Genomic DNA, 20,671 nt, shown 5'->3' with positions numbered 1-20,671 from the left:
TCCAAATCAAACATGTGAAGAATAACTTCTTACATGCCATTAACTGGGGTCATTGAGGTTGTTTAAAGCTACAGTTTACAATACAATTTCAAGTGAGTAGCTGCAGGGATTATCGTTTAACCCCAAAGTCAGTGTCTATCACTGTCAGGAGAGATCTTCCATGAAAGTAAAAAGACAATGTCAATGGCTTTGTAAACTTCTTTATGTTTTTATTGTTGGTAATCCTGTTGAGGATTATTGCTGTGAAACTTCTATTCATTTGGATGCTAAAGCTGCCCTCCTCTCACCCCACAAGCATCAACCCTCATTTTCATCTAAATAAGAATCGATCTCTCCTGCTGTGCACCATCCTCCCTTACTCACAACTCTCACAGTCACAACCCCGCTTGTCTTTGCTTGTCTCTGTGCTCTCTAGTCTCTCCCTTGAGTCACAAGGACATTTCACCATGTTCCATGTCGGAGATCACAGCAGAGCGCAAAGTCATTGGCATTGGGGAAACAGAACTTCTTCTCGCTGCAATCAGAGAAACAAATGATTTATGAACATTAATGAGTGAATGGGTTGGAAGATAGTGAACAAAGCTTTGACTGACTGGTACAATGTCAACGCTTCTTTCTGCATCAGTGACCCAGCCGAACGCAAGAGGTGGGGGGGTGAGTCAATGTGAGGGAGGGGCCTCCTCCTCACTGGTCGGGGGACACTGATGAGGGAAATAGATGCAGCGTCAAAAAATTATGTGACTGAGGATGAGCATGTACAAAGGACTGTATATAACTTAGACTGTCCATTGTAGCAGAACCCGTTAAAGCTCAAATTGCTCAGCTTTATAATATTAATAGTTTTTAATGCTGTCCTGTTGTCAATTCCAAGGGAAAAATATGGCAAATTTCTACACATGAATTTATACTGTGTTACTGCAACTTTTCACTAAGCTACTAAGATGAATGAATGGTAGTAATTAAACCACATCAGAACATCGCTACATCTCACAAATTACATTTTAAAGACTATGAACAAAAATGTCATCTTGGTATTGGCATATTCGAATATATCATGAGGACAAATCACTTTAGACAGGTTAGGTTCAAGAGGTGGAGAATTACGATCTGTTTATTTTGTAAAGAATGTCTGGTTACATTGTTTTTGTAGGATATTGGCAAATTTTCTGTTTCTTTATTTCTTCCAGCAAGCTATCTAGTCTCCAATTTCAGGTTTTACAGGTGAGAATGCACTTAAATAGGGCTAATGATAAAAATGGCCACTGGCCACTAACAAAGCTTGTCAAAACTGTGTATGGCCAGCCACTGCCACCTGCTGGTCAAAGACATGGAATACCTGAACTACCTCAATCACTTGTCCTGCTGCTGACGAAAAGGGTTATTATTTGACACAGAAAACATCAAATTAGATTGACCTTGTCATAAAATCACGAGACAACTAAGGGTGTATTCACACTGGGAAAGTCTGCTAGTTCACTTGCTTTGGTCCAGACCAAATAGAGTTTATATATATATATTTTTTGGTGTGGTCCACTTTCATATTGCCCCTTTTGCAAGTGAACCAGCATTAAGAAGTAAAACCACACATGATCTGAGGTCATTCATTCATTCATTGGACAGACATTCTGAGGTGGAGAGAAGCAGGAAGCACAAAGTGAAAACTGCGAACTATATAACCGATACGATATGGGGTTCAAAATAATAAATAAATAGGCCTACATCTAGCCCATAAATAAATAAAAAAACATAAAATTATTGTTGTTTCATATGGTTATAATATGTAGGCCTGTGTCAATGTGTGGCTTGTAGCCTACGATGTGAAAATACAGCTGATTTAGCCGTGTGTCAGCTGGTTGTGAGTTTGGCACGGCTCAGCTCCAAACTGACAGGGATAGTATTGACGGTCCCGTAACATGGGAAGCAAAATAAAAACACGCACTTCAAAGCGCAGCGTGAACCTGTTGTCACTGTGCAGGAGACGCTGCCCTCTCCTTCATCTGGTCGCTGAACACATCAGCATGTTTACGCGTCCCGTCTATCAAATGTAATATATTCGCTCGGGGCTCCCGGTCAAACCACAACTAATCTTCCTAACAAAGGCGACAACATCACTTTCCCATAATGTGAATCTGATGGCGATTTATTAAAAAAGAAAAGGCACAGTGCTTCCTGCAATTGGGTCGGATCGAGTCAGGACAAATTCACACCACAAACGAACTGCAGCAGAGTGCGTTTGGAAACGCACCGAGACCACCTCTTCAGCTGGGTCTCGGAGCGCTTGTTTGGTCCGCCCCCGAGTGCGATTGCTGTATTCACACATGTCTGAAAGATGCGCACCGCAGGCGGAAGTGCATCTGAGTTTGTTTCAACCGAACTAAACACGGCATGTGTGAATACACCCTAAGATTTAGCAAATAAATTATACCCTATGTTGGAGGCAGAGCTGGAGGCTGATGGGGGATCATCGTCAATTTCCCTGGTGGAAGTCACTGAGGTAGTCAAACAACTCCACAGTGGCAAAGCCCCGGGGGTTGATGAGATCCGTCCAGAAATGCTGAAAGCAATGTGTGGAGGGGCTGTCTTGGATGACACGCCTCTTCAACATTGCGTGGAAGTCGGGTACAGTGCCGAAGGAGTGGCAGACCGGGGTGGTGGTTCCTATTTTCAAAAAGGGGGACCAGAGAGTGTGTGCCAACTACCGAGGTATCACACTTCTCAGCCTCCCCGGCAAAGTCTACTCCAAGGTGCTGGAAAGGAGGGTTCGGTCGATTGTCGAACCTCAGATTGAAGAGGAACAATGCGGATTCCGTCCTGGCCATGGAACAACGGACCAGCTTTTCACTCTTGCAAGGATCCTACATGTGTTTTGTGGATCTGGAGAAGGCGTATGACCGGGTTCACCGGGAGATACTGTGGGGGGTATGGGGTGAGTGGGTCCCCTCACCAGAGCTGTGTTCGCGTTCTCGGTAGTAATTCGGACTCGTTTTCAGTGGGGGTTGGCCTCCGACAGGGCTGTGCTTTATCACCAATCCTGTTTGTGATATTCATGGACAGGATATCAAGGCGTAGTCGTGGTGGGGAGGGGTTGCAGTTCGGTGGTCTGAAGATCTCATCTCTGCTGTTTGCGGATGATGTGGTTCTGATGGCATCATCGGCCTGTGACCTTCAGCTCTCACTGGATCGGTTCGCAGCCGAGTGTGAAGCGGTTGGGATGAGGATCAGCACCTCTAAATCTGAGGCCATGGTGCTCAGCAGGAAACCGATGGATTGTCTACTCCAGGTAGGGAATGAGTCCTTACCCCAAGTGAAGGAGTTCAAGTACCTCGGGGTCTTGTTTGCGAGTGAGGGAACAATGGAGCGTGAGATTGGCCGGAGAATCGGAGCAGCAGGGGCGGTGTTGCACTCGCTTAACTGCACCGTTGTGACAAAAAGAGAGCTGAGTCGGAAGGCAAAGCTTTCGATCTACATGTCGATCTTCGTTCCTACCCTCACCTATGGTCATGAAGGCTGGGTAATGACCGAAAGAACAAGATCGCGGGTACAAGAGGCCGAAATGGGCTTTCTCAGGAGGGTTTCCCAGAGATAGGGTGAGAAGCTCAGACATTCGTGAGGAACTCGGGGCAGAGCCGCTACTTCTTTACGTTGAAAGGAGCCAGTTGAGGTGGTTCGGGCATCTGGTAAGATGTGAGTAACAGAATGTACAGCTTAATATTTTCATTTAACCTTTATTATACAAGTTAAAAAGAGCCATGGTCCATTGATTGCTTGTTCTTGCCTCCTGTCAGTTACTCTGTAGTCCCAGAGGATGAAGGTGCAGCCATAAGGTTCTTGATGAGGTCAGGGGACAGATCCTGGATTCCTGCCTCTGCCGCTGGTGGGAAGAAGTTATTGAATGTAATATTGCAACATTATTGTTGATTCCATAGAAAAGATTAAAGACAAGTAGAATCCTTACCCAAACGCCCACTGGTCTCCTTTACCAATAGGTGTGACTGCTCCTTGATGGACAGAAGCTCTGCAACCATCTTACACTGAGTGTCCATCTACACATACAAAGAAAGAGCTGATTATATTATATGCAGTTAATAATGAGTTGCTGGTTGGAGAAACACATCATACGGTTATTAATTAATCAATTAATTGTTTCTAACAAAATAGTGTCCTTAGTAGGACTCAAATCAGTCATTGTAAAAAAAATATTGAATGCTCTTAAATACTTGAATATTTGGCTGCAAACAAACTACAGCAAACAGGGACACTGTTATTTTTATGTAACAAACTGAATGTGATTGTTCGATCAGATAGGTTAAACATATATATTATTGAAGTTATTGGCATAGCCGAAATGATGGCAAACATTTCTAACTGCAGAGATTCAAGAATGTCTCAAACAAGTCCAATATGTCAGCTTTGATACTGTCCACAAGGGTATTTAACCCTTGCCCTTTAAAATGAACCTCTGCGTTCACACCAAAACCAGAAAGCGCGCATGTGGGCGGGCGCTCAGGTTGCTGATATCGCCCTTCAAGCAGTTTGTATTTGGTTAGCATTTATATGTGTGGAGGAATTATTTTTCTTTACTGGCCCCCTCCGCAACAGTAAAAGGCTGATTTACGCGACAGCAACATCTCCCCTTAACTCCTCAGACTGCCCTGACCGTCACCTCCATAAGGTAACACAAAAACCATGCCTTAGTACCCCATACAACCCCAGTTCAAAAATATTGAACAATCCTTTTAATATTAATTTGATTGCCCTTTTGAGTTTCTCACATTCTTTCTGACATCGACTATTGCCTAGGTCGCTCCCATCAACACCCTTGGTGGCGTACATTGAAAATGCATAACTGCCGGTTGCCCTGTCTGTCTATTGTGATGATTTTGGTGTGAATGCAGGTTAAGGCACTTCTTTGTCTTTATTACGGGTTAGCATTTTAGCTACTCAGTAAAATCAGTGGCATCTGCTTCGTCACTCAACATTTTAAATATTCCAGCAATTGCTAAACTAGTCAATCAAGTCGCCTCTTTATATATTTTATATTTTCAGTAATGAAAGTCTCATTTCCAACATACAATCAATGCCATAGTGTGAAGGATGGGCTGCTGTCTGCATAGGATGCTGTGGTAGTCAGGTTTACTCTGTATTAAATGGTACTGTGAGGACTGGGCCACAGATGTACAGTCTAATGATACACCTCTCTCTTGGCACTGCTTCACTTTCCTGCAACAAATAAAAAAAGACATTGACAGAACATTGAGAAGACATTATTGATATCAACACAGTATTGTTGTCACAGTATTCTACAATGACAGTACAGTACACATGTTCACCTTTCCAATTCCTCTGCTTTACTCTGGTGTTTGTTTAACAGTGCCTCCCAAGATTCACTTTCAGCCTGTAGCCTAAAACACAACACATGCTTGTTAAAAACAACACAAGGCCCTCATGTGGTAGGTAACACCATCTGTTGTTTGTGTGCGTTTTGTTTTTTAAACTTTTAAAAAACAAAAACAACTTTTCCTTATATTTGCTGCTGTCATAATATAAGGAAACATGCCTGTTGATGGCTCTCTGGACTTTTTCCATGCCTCTTTGTACTCCAGGATCACTAGAACAGAAAGCAAATAGCCGACACATACAAGTAAAATGAATAATGAAAATGATAATGAAATAATATACTGTAGCCTGTATATAACAGCCATTATACCTGGTTGCAGTAGCTGGAAGTTGATGACCCTGTGATTCACTGCGTATACCTTCGGCCAGACAGCCCCACTCTTTCTGCATGTGCTCAACTGCACAGAGAACAGACAAAAAAAATAACAACACAAACTGAATATTTCCAAGACCAACATTCAGTTAAAGTAAAAAGATCAACGAAGTATCTACCAAACAATTACCTTGTTTCTGAAAAGACTCCAGTGAGGTGCTCGGCACTGACTTTAGCGAGTTCCGAGTTCTTTCTATTGCCAGCTACAGACAGGCAGATACAAAAATCCATCAAGAATTTTAGTTTCAAATGAACCTGTACAAGGATGTACTATGTGCAGTTGGAAGTTACTCCTGAATAAACCACATTTGATATGTCTCAAAAGTGAAAGTAAAATGTCAGTAAATCTCATACTTTGTTAAAACTTTAATGACTATACAAAAGACTATTAAGTTATTGCTTGAAATGGATGATGCATTTTTTTTTGTTTCATTACCATAAAAATATGTCCATTGACATAAACATCAAGATCTAAATCTGCCACTATCAGGTTAGATTTAAAGTAACCTTCTTTGCTCCTTATTTAATGTTTAAGTTAAGTTTGTCACGATTCATTTACTATTAGAGCCCCTGCCACACCCACCTTCATTGAAGCCTCCATTAATTTCTCGAACCTCTCGTGCTGTGTTAAGGATGCACTTATGCTCCTGCACAAAACTGTAATAAACAAATAAATACGTATTTATATTGCAAAAAAAAACATGGCCCATCTTTATGGATTAGAAGGTGCAATAAAGCCTGACATCTCACCCTGATTTGGGTTGGGAAGGGCAGGGAGAGAGCGTCGGGCTATGCTGGCTCTCCTCCAGGATTTCCGCCGTACAGTGTGGCTGACAGCAGGATTTGAAGGTCCCTCTGTGCTTTCTGTCTGCACTTGATTTCCCGTCTCTGCATCTCTTTCCCCTGTTGCGTCTTGGGCCTGTGTGGAGGCTGGCGGGAGGTCGGTACGAGGAGTCTTGTGTGGGGGAACTGTGCGGGGGCTTGTGGAAGAGCATCTTTTCGACGTCAGTTTCATCGAGTCGACCTTGATTACGTTATTTGGAGATTGAACAAAGAGTAAAGTCGATGTCACACTGTAGCATTACTAGCTCATGGATGTATCATTCATTGAGGTGGTGTTTGAGTCGCTTAAATGACAGTTCAAATGTACTAGCCTACCTCATCCTGGGAATCAGCAGCGGCGACACTTCCGCAACTGCAAACACAACATGTGAATTTACAAGCTTATCTTCCATGTAGATTATCAGTGAGCAACTTTAACCTTTCATTTTGAGAAGTTAACTACGTTGCTTCGCTGAAACGCTAGTAGTTAACCGTTAAACACTGCTGACCACCTGTTTTGAGTAACAATTTAGCATTTAATGCGATAAGTGGTGGGCTATTTCCTTGATAAAACACAAACTTGCCCGTCAAATCAGTTGTGGCTACTGTTGAAAAAGTATACAAACCCGTCGTCTCCAGCTTCCAAATGTTTTTCCGCCATTTTTTCTTTCAAATGGGGCTCCCCGGCGCGCTCAAAAAGCCAAACCTTTCTTATATGTCCATGAGCCAAACCCATTTTATAGGTCTAAGCATCATGGGAAATGTAGTTAGATAGCAGGCTTACTAGGCCAGGTAAAGTGAGGCATTTTGGTACGGTGGCGCTGAGCATTCACCACATAAAAAAAAGTTGAGCCGTTAGCACACTCAGGATCTCGTAATTACGAGATAAGGATCTCGTTATTACGAGATCCTGAGTGTGCCAACGGCTACATTAGCATTTGGTTAAATGTTTATGCAGTTTGTTCATTATGAGCCACCGGAGCCACCGTACTGTGTTGCCTCATCCAATCAGAATGCCCGGTGGGCTAGTTCACTTTAACCTCCTGTTTGTTACTGTATCGGATAGGAGCCAGGCATAGATAACGTATATATGGCCGTGTCTGAACTGCCATACTAACGTCCTACTCATACTCATTTTGACTTCAATTTGAGTATGTGACGGTTGGGTATGCGAGTTTGGGTATGTGAGAAATTCCCGGATGAGTACTAACTTCCGGGAAGATTTTGGGTATGAATCGATCGTATACTTTTCCTACTCAACCGCCCCACAATGCACTGGGTCAATTCTACCCGCCCAGGAAAATGAAATATTTTCGAGCAAGTTGCTAGGCAACAACATTGTTTGGGGTTCCGCGATCTGACAACTGTACGTGCAGTCATTCATACACTCTTACAATAGATAAGAGATGAAGATAAATACCTAACAACATTAGAGTCACTAAGTGAAATGAGTGTTGTGAGTCTGATAGTGGAGAGAGATCAGAACAGATCGCTGTCCCACACACCGCGGCTCGTCCAGCTCAACTCACAGACAGCTGAGTGCTGATGAGCCGGACAGAGAGCGTCGGAGGGATCCTCCGCCTCAAAACATCATTATTATAAAACAAGAGGTCTAAAACACAGATGATGAACACAGGACTGTAAAAATCTAGTTCAATATCTAACCTGTAGAGGGCGGTTATAAGCTTAACAGTGTCTAAACTGCCTGAATCTTATAAGAAGAAGAAGAAATTCTTCATTGCTTGAGTATACTTCAACTGAGAACGTTTTAGACGCAGCTCGCATACACAATCGATCTTTGAGTAGAGAGTATGCATGAGTATGTAGGATGTAGGACGCTAGTATGGCAGTTCAGACACGGCCCAAGTCTATGGGAGCCAGGAGATGTCTATGGCCGTGTCTGAACTGCCATACTAGCGTCCTACATCCTACATACTCACCATCTATATACTGCATACTCTCTACTCAAAGATCGATTGTGTATGCGAGCTGCGTCTAAAACGTTCTCAGTTGAAGTATACTCAAGCGATGAAGAATTTCTTCTTCTTCTTATAAGATTCAGGCAGTTTAGACACTGTTAAGCTTATAACCGCCCTCTACAGGTTAGATATTGAACTAGATTTTTACAGTCCTGTGTTCATCATCTGTGTTTAAGACCTCTTGTTTTATAATAATGATGTTTTGAGGCGGAGGATCCCTCCGACGCTCTCTGTCCGGCTCATCAGCACTCAGCTGTCTGTGAGTTGAGCTGGACGAGCCGCGGTGTGTGGAACAGCGATCTGTCCTGATCTCTCTCCACTATGAGACTCACAACACTCATTTCACTTAGTGACTCTAATGTTGTTAGGTATTTATCTTCATCTCTTATCTATTGTAAGAGTGTATGAATGACTGCACGTACAGTTGTCAGATCGCGGAACCCCAAACAATGTTGTTGCCTAGCAACTTGCTCGAAAATATTTCATTTTCCTGGGCGGGTAGAATTGACCCAGTGCATTGTGGGGCGGTTGAGTAGGAAAAGTATACGATCGATTCATACCCAAAATCTTCCCGGAAGTTAGTACTCATCCGGGAATTTCTCACATACCCAAACTCGCATACCCAACCGTCACATACTCAAATTGAAGTCAAAATGAGTATGAGTAGGACGTTAGTATGGCAGTTCAGACACGGCCTATGGGAGCCAGGAGCCTGATCGGAGCGCAGTTTTATTGAATGCTTTGATTAAATGCAGTCGTTTAAACTCGGTGTGATCCTTGACTCATACAAACACATAGTCTACTTGCCAAAATGTGAACCCAGACATGTTGAGTACCCCAAAGTTTTATGTTAGAAATGTAAAGTATGGGTCCCCAGTAGGTAGAAACTGCCGGATGCTAAGTTGGGCAATTTGCGTAGCATAGCATAATTAGCATTAATTAGCATAATTACCTATATGACGATATTTCAGCAACCGCTTGGCCAATTTGGACAATACTCATGTGCTTTTGGGGGTTATTGAGGATGTTGAATCCATTTCTGACGTTAAAAAAATGGCAGTTTAAACTGAAATTGGCCATATTTCAACTCAAGGGTGGGCGATTTTGAGTAAATTATGTTGTTTTAGACTTAGAGGACGGTGAATCAATTGGATTGCACAGATAACTTAGATATTAAACCTATGTATTTTAAATACACTTGGTTATAAATGTAGGATACTTAAAAACTATAAGAAACAATACAGAATACGTACATTTTAATTCACAGGCCATTACACTCTCATAGTTGAGTAGGCTATTGGAGGTAACAAAGGCAAGTACAATACCAAATTATAGTTAGTTACTGTTACGGCCGCCCTAAGGCACATTCAGCGGCCAGCAACAATCAAAGAAAACAACACAAAAACCGTGAATCAAAGCTTAAACAATAATCTCACTTCATTAAATCAATCCCTAAACTCACATACACTGGAGGGCTGTAAACAAAACAAAAAGGGAGGAAGCCTGGAACAGCCATAGTTGGACTGTTTGCTCCAGGACTTCCTCCTCCTAACCTATGCTATGCCCCGAACCCGCTAACTAAAACCAAAATACAAAGACCAACTAACAGCCCCCCATCCAGTAAAACAAAGAACGTAAACACAAATAGACCAGAGCTGCACGTCGACCGTCTCTATGGTGTGAGTGAGCGAGAGGAGTCCAAGGGACACGGCCACGCCTTATTTAGGTGGGAGCGTATAACAGTTACACAACGTGTTACATCTTGAAAGCATTGATCATGCAAGTTTCACTTCTACTACTCTACATTGTTATACATAGTATCATCAACAACCTCATCCTCATCGTCTGCTCTGTCTTCATCTTCTCCCCCAGACTCTACATTCTCAACATTTTGCTCTTCTTGTTGTGAGCGTGTGAGGGGGTTACAACATATACTGTTATGGCCTTTGCAGAAGCAGTAGCTGGTACAGGACAGGCCTGCAGCTGCACAGCTGCACTTTGCTGTTGTACATGGCTTTAACCCAGCTTTGCAACTACAGCTGATAATGTCCAACAAGGCAGGAGGAGCAACAGGGCTTGCATCCAGGACAGGCATGATGACTTCCTCTCCTTCCTTCTCCCCTTCCTTCTTGTCCCATCCAAACTTGGTGATGTCCACAGCTGGTGGATTAGGGCGGTCTGCTGCTTTCCAAATCAGAACCTGTAGATGGGCACGACGTCCATGGAGATGAGCGTTGCGTTCTGTGGGGGGCAGTGTCTTCAGTGCTGGGGGGGTTTTGTGCTTTTGGTAGATGTCATATCTGGCAATGTTCAGAGATGCCGACTTCCTCTGATTGTACAGAGCCAGGAAGAAACCTCTTACTTCCTTTGTGATCTGCAATTCAGTAGCTCAATCTTCTCCGATGAAGTGAAGAAGGTCACCAGGTACTACTCTCATGGCCTTGAGTGCGGACACCTTCCCTTTCCCGACTGGATAGGAAGTGGTATCACACCCGTAGAGAGCGTGCATAGCCAGGATGGAGCGACACTGTTCACCCAGATTCTCTACTGTTGAATTGATGTTAAGAACAGTACCATCCCATCTCTCCATCTGTAGATTACTAGTGATTCCCAGCTTCCAGCACCAATATACCATGAGCATATGATATGATATGACCATATATCCAGCTCTTCTCTGCCGCTCGTGATCTTCGGCAGAGACTTGTTCATACCGGTCAAAGATGACAAATGTTTGGGTGACGTAGCGATTCAGCCGGCACGGTGAATGAAGATGGCCACACCATGTGGTAGATGAGCTGCAATGCATGAACAAGTACAACATCTGGTAGGTGTGGATTGGGGACAAGGATTCCAAGACGCTGGACGATCACAGCCTTGTTACCCTTCCTGAGGAATCCATATTGATCGATGATGGGCCTAGCTCATACTCAAGGAGGGCAGAGAGCTCCATTCTTCTCTTGCTTCCCACCACCAGCAGCCGAGCAAATAACGCCTCAAAGTCACAGATGACCTTCCCATTGACCTTACATTTTTTTTTAAATTTCATTGTCACCACCCTATTTGTGATGGGATAATGAAATCCCCCAGGAAGTGATGAAGAGAACAGTGTGGACATGTCCTGTCCGATCTTTAGCGCATTGTAGTGGATTTTGAATGGCTGATACCAGAGTTTGCTAAGCAAAGGCCTTTAAATGTTAGAGGTCACTGTGAGAGACGAAAACAACCTTCTACTAGATAAACATCATCTGTTGCTGGGACCTGTGATATGAAACCATATGCCTATTTTAGGGAGTGCCAGCATGCCAAGGTTTTGATATAAGACTGCTCACAGGTGTATACAGCTAGCCTTTGGGGAACAGCCCCCCATGCTCAAGCTACCACCAAGTCCTCTGTATTGTCTGATGGAAACTCCTGCAATAAACTTGGAACACTGATTTAAAGAGTCCAGCCTCGCCTTTGTCTTTGTCAGCATGGGGGAGATTCGGTCACCACACGACAGATGGCGTCACTGTTAAGGATAAAATGACATTGGAACATGAGGAACTGTGGCCAGACCCAAGACTGTTCCAGTTGTTATACAAAAAAAGAACCGTGTGCAGTTTTCATTGACTGAGACTTTGGGAGGAAATGGCTGGACTGCAATCATGCTGGTACGTCGCTATGTGTTCATGTACCCTCTGAAAAAAGAAGAAAAAGACAAAGAAAAAGCGTAGAAAAAGTGGGCTGTCCTGAACTGTTTGACTGCAGTTTTGGATAACAGATGCCACAAGACTAGTAACCAACAACATCATGCCTATACTGGCGGTTGTGTTGCTGCAATACACCCGCCAGTAACAAAAGCTGTCATCTGAAATCTGAGGAGGGAGCCACAAGCTGCAGAATTGGGTTCCCTGGCCATTATGGCCCACTACCATCTAAATATAGACTATTGGCCTTTCATTCCAAGGGTGAAAAGGAGGGCCTTGCTACCATGCGTGCCAAGAGAGGGATTTCGTCACCACTGGTGAGAGGCTGCTAAGGTCCAAGAGTGAGTGCTAAATTCGCCACAACCCTGCGGTCAGCCTGATGTCACGCTGGGACGCTGGCTGTGACGTCAGAGGCCCGCTGACTGCCGAACTGTGTCGTCTTACACTGGACTATGCAAGCAGTTTCTCCTCCACGTAACGTGATTTGTTGTGCACTGTATTGGGGTGGTGGTTTGACCTCAGGAGAAAAGGGAATTGTAATGGTGTCATGACTCACTGTCTCAATTTCATTTATCGTTTGGGATTTGGTGCATTTGAATTGTTGGTCTTAATAAAATGTAGTGTACTGCAGTAATGCCTTTAACTATGCATTGTATTCTACATAACTCATAAAGAGTGTTTCTGTGTTTATTTTAGGTTACTTTTGGGCCATTCAAATATCTATGTTCACACCTCGTTTTGGTAAAATAAGTTTCTTTTAAAGGAGGGCCATGTAGAGGATTTTGAATGGCTGATACCAGAGTTTGCTGAGCAAAGGCCTTTAAATGTTAGAGGTCACTGTGAGAGACGAAAACAACCTTTTAATAGATAAACATCATCTGTTGCTGGGACCTGTGATATGAAACCATATGCCTATTTTAGGGAGTACCAGCATCCCAAGGTTTTGATATAAGACTGCTCACAGGCGTATACAGCTAGCCTTTGGGGGACAGCCCCCCATGCTCAAGCTACCACCAAGTCCTCTATATTGTCTGATGGAAACTCCTGCCATAAACTTGGAACACTGATTTAAAGAGTCCAGCCTCGCCTTTGTCTTTGTCAGCATGGGGGAGATTCGGTCACCACACGACAGCATCTTGCATATTCACCTTTCCATCTGCCACCTGGCCATTTATGATGTGGTGGAGGGTATAATTCTCTGTGGTGAGTGGGTTGGAGTTTTCCCATTCTACTCTCAGGATTTTAGCCCAGTCCTCTGCGTCCAATTCCCGCCGCCCTTTACCCTCTTCTTTGTGTCTGTTGGGCTTTATCACCTTATCCAATGCTTCAACATCGTTGTACATCTCATCCAATGACATGGAGAGATGGGAGCAGATGCCAAAAGATTGGATCCACAGAGCAACCTGCTCGGGGTTGGTGGAGATGCCCTTTATGCCTCCTACTCCCTTCCCTTGCTTGATGCATGTCTGCTCTCCAAACATATCTCCACTCACTGCAGCTGCACCATCTGAGTGGTGGCACACATGGTTTCCAGCAAGAAGGTCAACCTTGGCAGTAGCAGGAAGGTGCTGCATGTCTCACAGATGCCATGTGATCCATCCTGAGTAGTGGTGATGACCGGCGGCAAAGAAATAGGGCAGCATCTCCTTAAGGCAGTGTTGTTGCAGCAGCCAGTCACCCTCTCTTTCTGCTCGGCAGAACTTGTGAGCTATAAGGGTTGGGGTAATGAAGCAATCCACCCATAGTTGGCCTGTTGGGTGCTCTCTCGCTTTCTCCGGGAATGCCATTATCTTCTCATGAGTCTTCTCTCCCTCTTCTAAGAAGTCTTAAAGAAGAGCAGACACAACCATACAGAGGGCTCGCATAGCCTTGGGCCAGGCCTTCCCATTGAAGATGGATGTGAGGCCTCCAAATGACGCACCTACTAGCTCCTCCACACCGGTTGAATTCATCAGTTCTCCGATTGAGCCGATGAATGACATGAGAGTATGCATCATCCCAGGTCTGAGCACCACTGATGACCATATTTTTCTGGGTCTTCAGAAGCATATTTGGCAGCAGACTTGCGGAACCGGAGAACTTCATCATAAGTAGCAACAATGCCATACTCATTTAGGTTCTGAACAAGTTCTGAGCTACCGTGCTTATGGTGGAGTTTCACAGCAAGCCCAAGAGTTGTCTGATTCCAGCTGCCATTGATGTGCTGCTGGATGCATTGAGCAAGGGTTAGAGATGGTTTTGTTACTCTTTCTCCCTTGGACACAAGACTGGATACAAGCTTGAGGAGGGTTAGACTTGTGTCTTGAATGACTTTGTCATGTCGGAAGCTGCCAAGATCATATTCTCTGGGCAAGGGAATATTCATTACCTCTGCCCGCACTCTTCTAACAAGCTTGGTGACATCATCATCAGTAGTTTCAGCTTGTTTCACTAGTTTGAGTGACTTACCAATGTACTGTCTGAAGCCAACAATAGTCTGGCACCCATCAACCCTCAGTACAACTACAGTGTCACCATAATAATCGCACAAGTTCAATAGCAGCTGCTTTCTGTTGAGGTTCCCGAAATTAGCTACATATACATTGTGTAACTCTAACACAGTCCAGCTCACTGACTTGTTTGCATTCATGTGTTCAATGACAGCAGCTAAGCAGAGATCAACTGGTTTACAACTTGCACTTGCACTTGAGTCAATAGGCACCTTAAAGTTATTGTAGCCCTTGGTGTGATACTGGGCATCAGCTGCGGGCAGGTCCACAACACCATTCACCCGTCGCTGCACTACCCCAGCCCACTCATCCTGCCGCTCATCACATTTTGACAAGATGACATCTTTAAAGGATGGAAAACCTGGTCTCTCTGTCTGAGATTGTTTAACTGGCTTCCAGCTTTCAGGGTGTTTGGGATCTTTAGGTTCACAAATGAGACCACAAAACAGACATTTTTCCATATACTCAAAGGCAGTTACTTGAGAGCGAAATATTCGCTTTCCTTGCTGATTCAGAATTGAGTCTGACTTGCGTTTGTTCACATTTCTAGACGTAGAGGTATATGAGCTATAACATGATTTGTGCCTAGTTTTGGAGTAGGCTATTATATGGGAGTATAGGCCTATAGAGGTATTATGAAATGTTTTAATTAAAAACGCACTAGCTATACACACTGTAATTGTGTTTGTCTGCTTGTATTCCGACCGCAGCAGTTACCACAGGCAATGATACAGGTCAAATAGACAATGTTGAACAGCAAAAAGTAAACAAAAAAGAGAACAGAACTGTACTTTTCTGAAGAAATGTTACATCTATACACTCACACAAATGTCATTACATGGAGCCCTTAATTCTGAAATGCAGGATGAGTGTATTATACATATAAAAAACCTCCAAATCGACTCCAGATTCATCAAAATCGGCAAACCTTGAGTTGAAATATGGCCAATTTCAGTTTAAACTGCCATTTTTTTATTTTGAAAATGTCAGAAATGGATTCAGAATCCTCAATAACCCCCAAAAGCACATGAATATTGTCCAAATTGGCCAAGCGGTTGCTGAAATATCGTCATATAGGTAATTATGCTAATTAATTCTAATTATGCTATGCTACGCAAATTACCCAACATATACAACTTAGCATCCGGCAGTTTCTACCTACTGGGGACCCATACTTTACATTTCTAACATAAAACTTTGGGGTACTCAACCTGTCTGGGTTCACAATGGGGCCCTATGGGCTGGCAAGTAGACTAATAAGAACGTCCTACAAGGAGGGCATAACAATGAGTAGCATGTCAACTTTGCGCAGACATGCAGTCACTGGGACTGTTCCATGGACTGTTCAGGAGAAAAGCCCAGTCGGACCTCAGCAGCTGATCACGGGCGTAAAGCCGAAAGTTCGTCCCTCAGTTCCCGATGCGATCGCTGATTAATGAATGAACAGTAAAACGTATTTAAAATAATTGTATTGATTATGGGGCCCATTGTAGTCCGGAAACCAAGGCAATTGCCTACATTTGCCTATGGCTAGGTTCACCTTGTCTGCACCAGGCCCGGTTCTAGACAGTTAGGTTAGGGTGGGCCTGTAGAAATGTTAGGTGGGCACACTGGGCAGAGAGACCAAATAATTTTTGTTGCCCTTGTAAGATCTCTGCGTCTGCTTTTTGGCACATTTACTGTGAATTGTGTAGAACACAATATGCAAATAAACTTTTTTTACCTTTTTAAAGTGAAATGCATGAATCTGGTGCACTTTGGGGGAAAAATTGATAGGCTAAATCTGAGGAATTTTGTGTGAACAAATAATTTGGAGACACTGGGTCGGATGAATTAGAAGCTATTGAAGAAAGACACATGGATTTTCCATAGAAATATACATTTGAAATAAAATACTATGCAGGGTCCTCTGGGATGGGCTTGGTGCTCTTTTTCTTTTACGGGACATATTTTTCTGTAATATAATGAATTAATTTAAATGCAGTGAGAGGAACGAAGCAGAAGAACTCTGTTGTCCAGTTATCTTTTTTTCCACAGACGAGGCTGAAATAGGCTGTAGAGGCCAAGCCTAAGCTTTAAGCCCCGAGCTGCTTTACCGCGGAATACTTTCTTGACGCACCTTTCGTTGTTCGTGATGAATGAGAGTCAGTCATATTTGCAATTAAAACCATCCGCTTGATTTATTTTACTTAGGATACAAACAATTCCATCGTTGCAGTATGTGGCGTGCGACTTGTGATGTGTATGATCAAAAACAGTTTGTCTTCCGGGTAGCGAAACTGCGGAACCACAGATTGGTTCCTACTTATATAGACCCCTGATTGGCTCTTACACACTGGCCCCTAATTGTACATGTCGGGCAGATATTACAATTCAATACAGAACAAGTAAGAGCCAATTATGAAATATCTATTCCATACACAAAAACACAAATGAACATAACTCAGTCTATGCCTCCTGAATTAAGCAAAGTTTAGCTATAGGTCTCTCAACAATGTTGGCTTTGGTTTGTAGCTTGACAGAACGCACCAGGCCCCTTTTGTCAGGAAAAACCTCTAACACCTTGCCCAGTGGCCAAGACCCACGTGGCGCTGAGGAATCCATAATGACCACCACGTCTCCAGCAACGAGGCTCCTCTTCTTTTGATTCCACTTCTGTCTTTCTTGCAGCAATGGCAGGTACTCCCGGATCCAACGCCTCCAAAACAGATCAGAGAGATATTGAACCTGTTTCCATCGCCGTCTTGAATACATGTCAGCTGGTTCAAAAACTCCAGGTGGCAAAGCTGGGTTTCCCTTTAATAGCAGGAGATGATTTGGTGTGAGAGGCTCCAAATCGTTTGGATCGTCAGACAATTTAGTAATTGGACGATCGTTAAGAATGGCCTCTACTTCACACATAACAGTGTGGAGTCCATCGTCATCCAATGTCTGTTGATGCAAGATAGATTTGAGAACTCGACGTACTATACGTATCAGGCGCTCCCAAACCCCACCAAAATGAGATCCTGCTGGTGGATTGAAACTCCACTCAACTCCAGCTGGAATGAGAGCCCTTTGGATCTGCTCATGATTTAGTGCAGTCAGAGCTTCTCTCAACTCTCTTTCAGCTCCAACGAAGTTGGTTCCATTATCTGATTTGATATAGGCAACTTGTCCCCTCCTGCTGATGAACCGCCGAAATGCATTTATGCAGGCACCAGTCTCCAGTGAATTTGCCACCTCCAAGTGAACTGCTCTGCTGGCCAAGCAGGTAAATATTACTCCATAGCGTTTGCAAACTGTTCTGCCTCTCTTTATTTCCATAGGTCCAAAATAGTCTACTCCTACATTGGTGAATGGAGGATGATCCGGGATGATTCTTTCTTTTGGAAGATCTGCCATCTTCTGCTCCATAGCTCTCCCATTATAGCGTCTGCAAAAGCTGCATTGAGTTAAGATCTTCCTCACAGCCGAGTTGGCGTTGGTTATCCAATACTTCCTCCTCAATGCAGACAATGTATGGTTTCGACCACTGTGGCCCAACAAATGGTGTAGGTCTTTGAGAATAAGCATGGAAATGTGCTGCTCTTTGGAGAGGATGAGTGGATGTTTTACCTCCAATGGCATTGCTCCTTTGCTTAATCTTCCTCCAACTCTTAGGAGTCCCTCTTCCAATATTGGATCCAGCTTATAGATGGAACTTTGTCTGCTTACCGTTCCTCTTTCAGATGACAGGGAGGAAATTTCATCCTGAAACCTTTGGTGTTGGCAGTAGCGAATAATAGCCAATTCCGCTTCCACCAGAGCCATTGGTGTCAAAACACTACTTCCTTTTGTGATTGTGGATTTCAGTCTTTTTCTCTGATCAGCTTGTGCCATTCCTGCTGCCTCCAACTCCTTTCTCACATGACTGAGCTCCAACAAAATATTTTTCAGTCTGAGAAACCAAGCCACGGACACCTTTAGCTTCTTCCATTCTGAAAAGTAGCTCATGAGCTGGTCTGTAGCTTTAAGTGAACCATCAACCACAAAATTCCCCCAGGTCTCCCTCTTGACCTCCGGATCATCAGAATCCACTCTGACATCTGCGTTGTACTTTGCTGGCCAATCTTCATCCAACTCCCAGAGGAACCTGGGACCCGCCAGCTAACTGCTACACCTTAGAAAGTCAGGCACTGTCATTCCTCTGGATGCAACGTCAGCAGGATTGTCTTTAGTACTTATGTGCCTCCATTGGGAAGGGTTTGAAACCTCTCTTATGGCGGTGAGCCTATTTGCCACAAATGTTTGGAAACGCTTGTCCTCGTTGTTTATATACTTCAAGACTGGAGTACTGTCCGTCCAAAACACGGATTCATCCAACTGAAGTTGAAGTTCTGCCTTGAGCATTACATCCACTCTGACAGCCAAGACAGCAGCGGTTAGTTCCAATCGTGGAATAGTTATGGACTTCAGGGGTGTTACTCTAGCCTTACCCAACAGGAAAGCCACATGAACATTGTTTTTGCAGTTCTGCAGCCTGATGTAAGAAACAGTCCCATAGCCATTGTTACTGGCATCTGCAAAGTGATGTAATTGACTGTGTATGGGTGTCCCGAAATCTTTCGGCTTCATGCATCTGTCCACCTTAACTGAAACCAGCGACTCAATATCAACCAACCACTGCTTCCACTGGGCCAAGATATCCGGTGGCACGGCGTCGTCCCATCCACACCTCCTCCTGCAGAGCTCCTGCTGCATCATCTTTGCAGACAAAGTGACGGGTGCCAAAATACCCAAAGGATCGTACACAGAGCTTGTGGTGGACAACATGCCACGTCTGGTTAAAGACTGCTGTTTCACTTCTATCTTGAACTTAAAGGAGTCCGACTCGACACACCAAAGCAGACCTAAAGCTCTTTCAATTGGAAGATCATCTCTATCGAGATTCAGCTCCTTTAGCTCCTTGGTCCGCTGATCTTCTGCAATTGTCTGTAAAACTGCTCGGCTATTGCTGATCCATTTCTCCAGAATAAATCCACCTCTTTTACAGATTGCATTTAGCTCTTGAACCATCTGAATGGCCTCCCTTTCTGAGCCCAAGCTCATCAAACAGTCGTCCACATAAAAGTTTCGTTGAACAGCTTCAACAGTCTCAGCAGAGAAGTCAGACTTGTTGTCCATAGCAGTCCTCCTCAAAGCATAGCTAGCGCAATTGGGTGAAGAAACAGCCCCAAACAAATGTACAGTCATCCTGTAGTTCTGGAGTTCTTTTCTCAAGTCACCTTCTGGCCACCAGAGAAAACGGAGAACATCTCTGTCTTCTGTCGCAACCTTCACTTGATGAAACATAGCCTGTATGTCACCCATAACTGCTACAGGCTCCTGCCTGAATCGAGTAAGAACTCCAAGGAGTGAGTTGGTGTGGTTCGGGCCTTGCAACAAATTGGTATTTAATGACGTTCCTTTGAAAGTGGCTCCACAATCGAAAACCACTCGTAGAGAGCCCTTTCTGGGATGGTAGACGCTGTGGTGTGGGATATACCACGCTCTGCATAACCTTTGTCGATAACCCCATTGAGAGAGCTGGAATATTCCTTGTGCAATGTTGGGTTATTTGCAAACCTCCTCCTTAACCCAAGTATTCTTTGTTTAGCCACTGCAAAGTTATTTGGTAGGAGGATTTCTGGTTTCTTAAGTGGCAACCTCAGGCAATACCTCTCGTTCTGTACTGTTGCGGAAGATTCCATGATTTCCATGAATCTGCTGTCCTCTCTAGACATCTCCTTGTCTTCTGTGGTCTTTTCATTGAAATCATGATTGTACTGGTTGTTCAACATGAGCTCCAAGTTGGATACAGCAATCCTATTCACCACAGCAGAATGAAGCTTCATGTCAGGACTGCTGCAGTTTCCAGTTAAAGGACCATTTATGACCCAACCTAACACTGTTCTTATAGCGTAT

At 43.8% G+C, this 20,671-nt stretch overlaps 1 protein-coding gene across 1 annotated transcript; it reads right to left on the bottom strand.

Moving 5' to 3' along the window:
- Positions 1 to 3,747: 3,747 nt before the first annotated feature.
- Positions 3,748 to 7,359, bottom strand: dsn1 (DSN1 component of MIS12 kinetochore complex). The gene is made up of 11 exons (XM_080044807.1): positions 7,219 to 7,359; positions 6,929 to 6,965; positions 6,521 to 6,794; positions 6,354 to 6,427; positions 5,901 to 5,973; positions 5,708 to 5,795; positions 5,558 to 5,608; positions 5,331 to 5,402; positions 5,073 to 5,220; positions 3,956 to 4,043; positions 3,748 to 3,871 (listed from the first exon to the last, which is right to left on the bottom strand). Exons 1-11 carry the CDS (start codon positions 7,326 to 7,328, stop codon positions 3,786 to 3,788), a joined length of 1,101 nt encoding a protein of 366 aa, XP_079900933.1. The 5' UTR covers positions 7,329 to 7,359; the 3' UTR covers positions 3,748 to 3,785.
- Between the last annotated feature and the right edge of the window lie 13,312 nt (positions 7,360 to 20,671).

The sequence above is a fragment of the Ammodytes marinus genome (genome assembly GCF_949987685.1).
Source record: "Ammodytes marinus genome assembly, chromosome: 16".
NCBI lineage: Eukaryota > Metazoa > Chordata > Actinopteri > Uranoscopiformes > Ammodytidae > Ammodytes > Ammodytes marinus.
Note: the sequence above shows the minus strand (reverse complement) of the source record. Positions and strands in the feature narration are given on the sequence as shown.

Coding starts and splice junctions, on each gene's coding strand:
- dsn1 (XM_080044807.1), bottom strand. CDS start 7,328: ATGGGTTTGGCTCATGGACATATAAGAAAGGTTTGGCTTTTTGAGCGC. Junction 5,974..6,353: donor TAATGGAGGCTTCAATGAAG/GTGGGTGTGGCA, acceptor GCCTGTCTGTAG/CTGGCAATAGAAAGAACTCG. Junction 4,044..5,072: donor TTCACACTATGGCATTGATT/GTATGTTGGAAA, acceptor TTGTATGTGTAG/ATGGACACTCAGTGTAAGAT.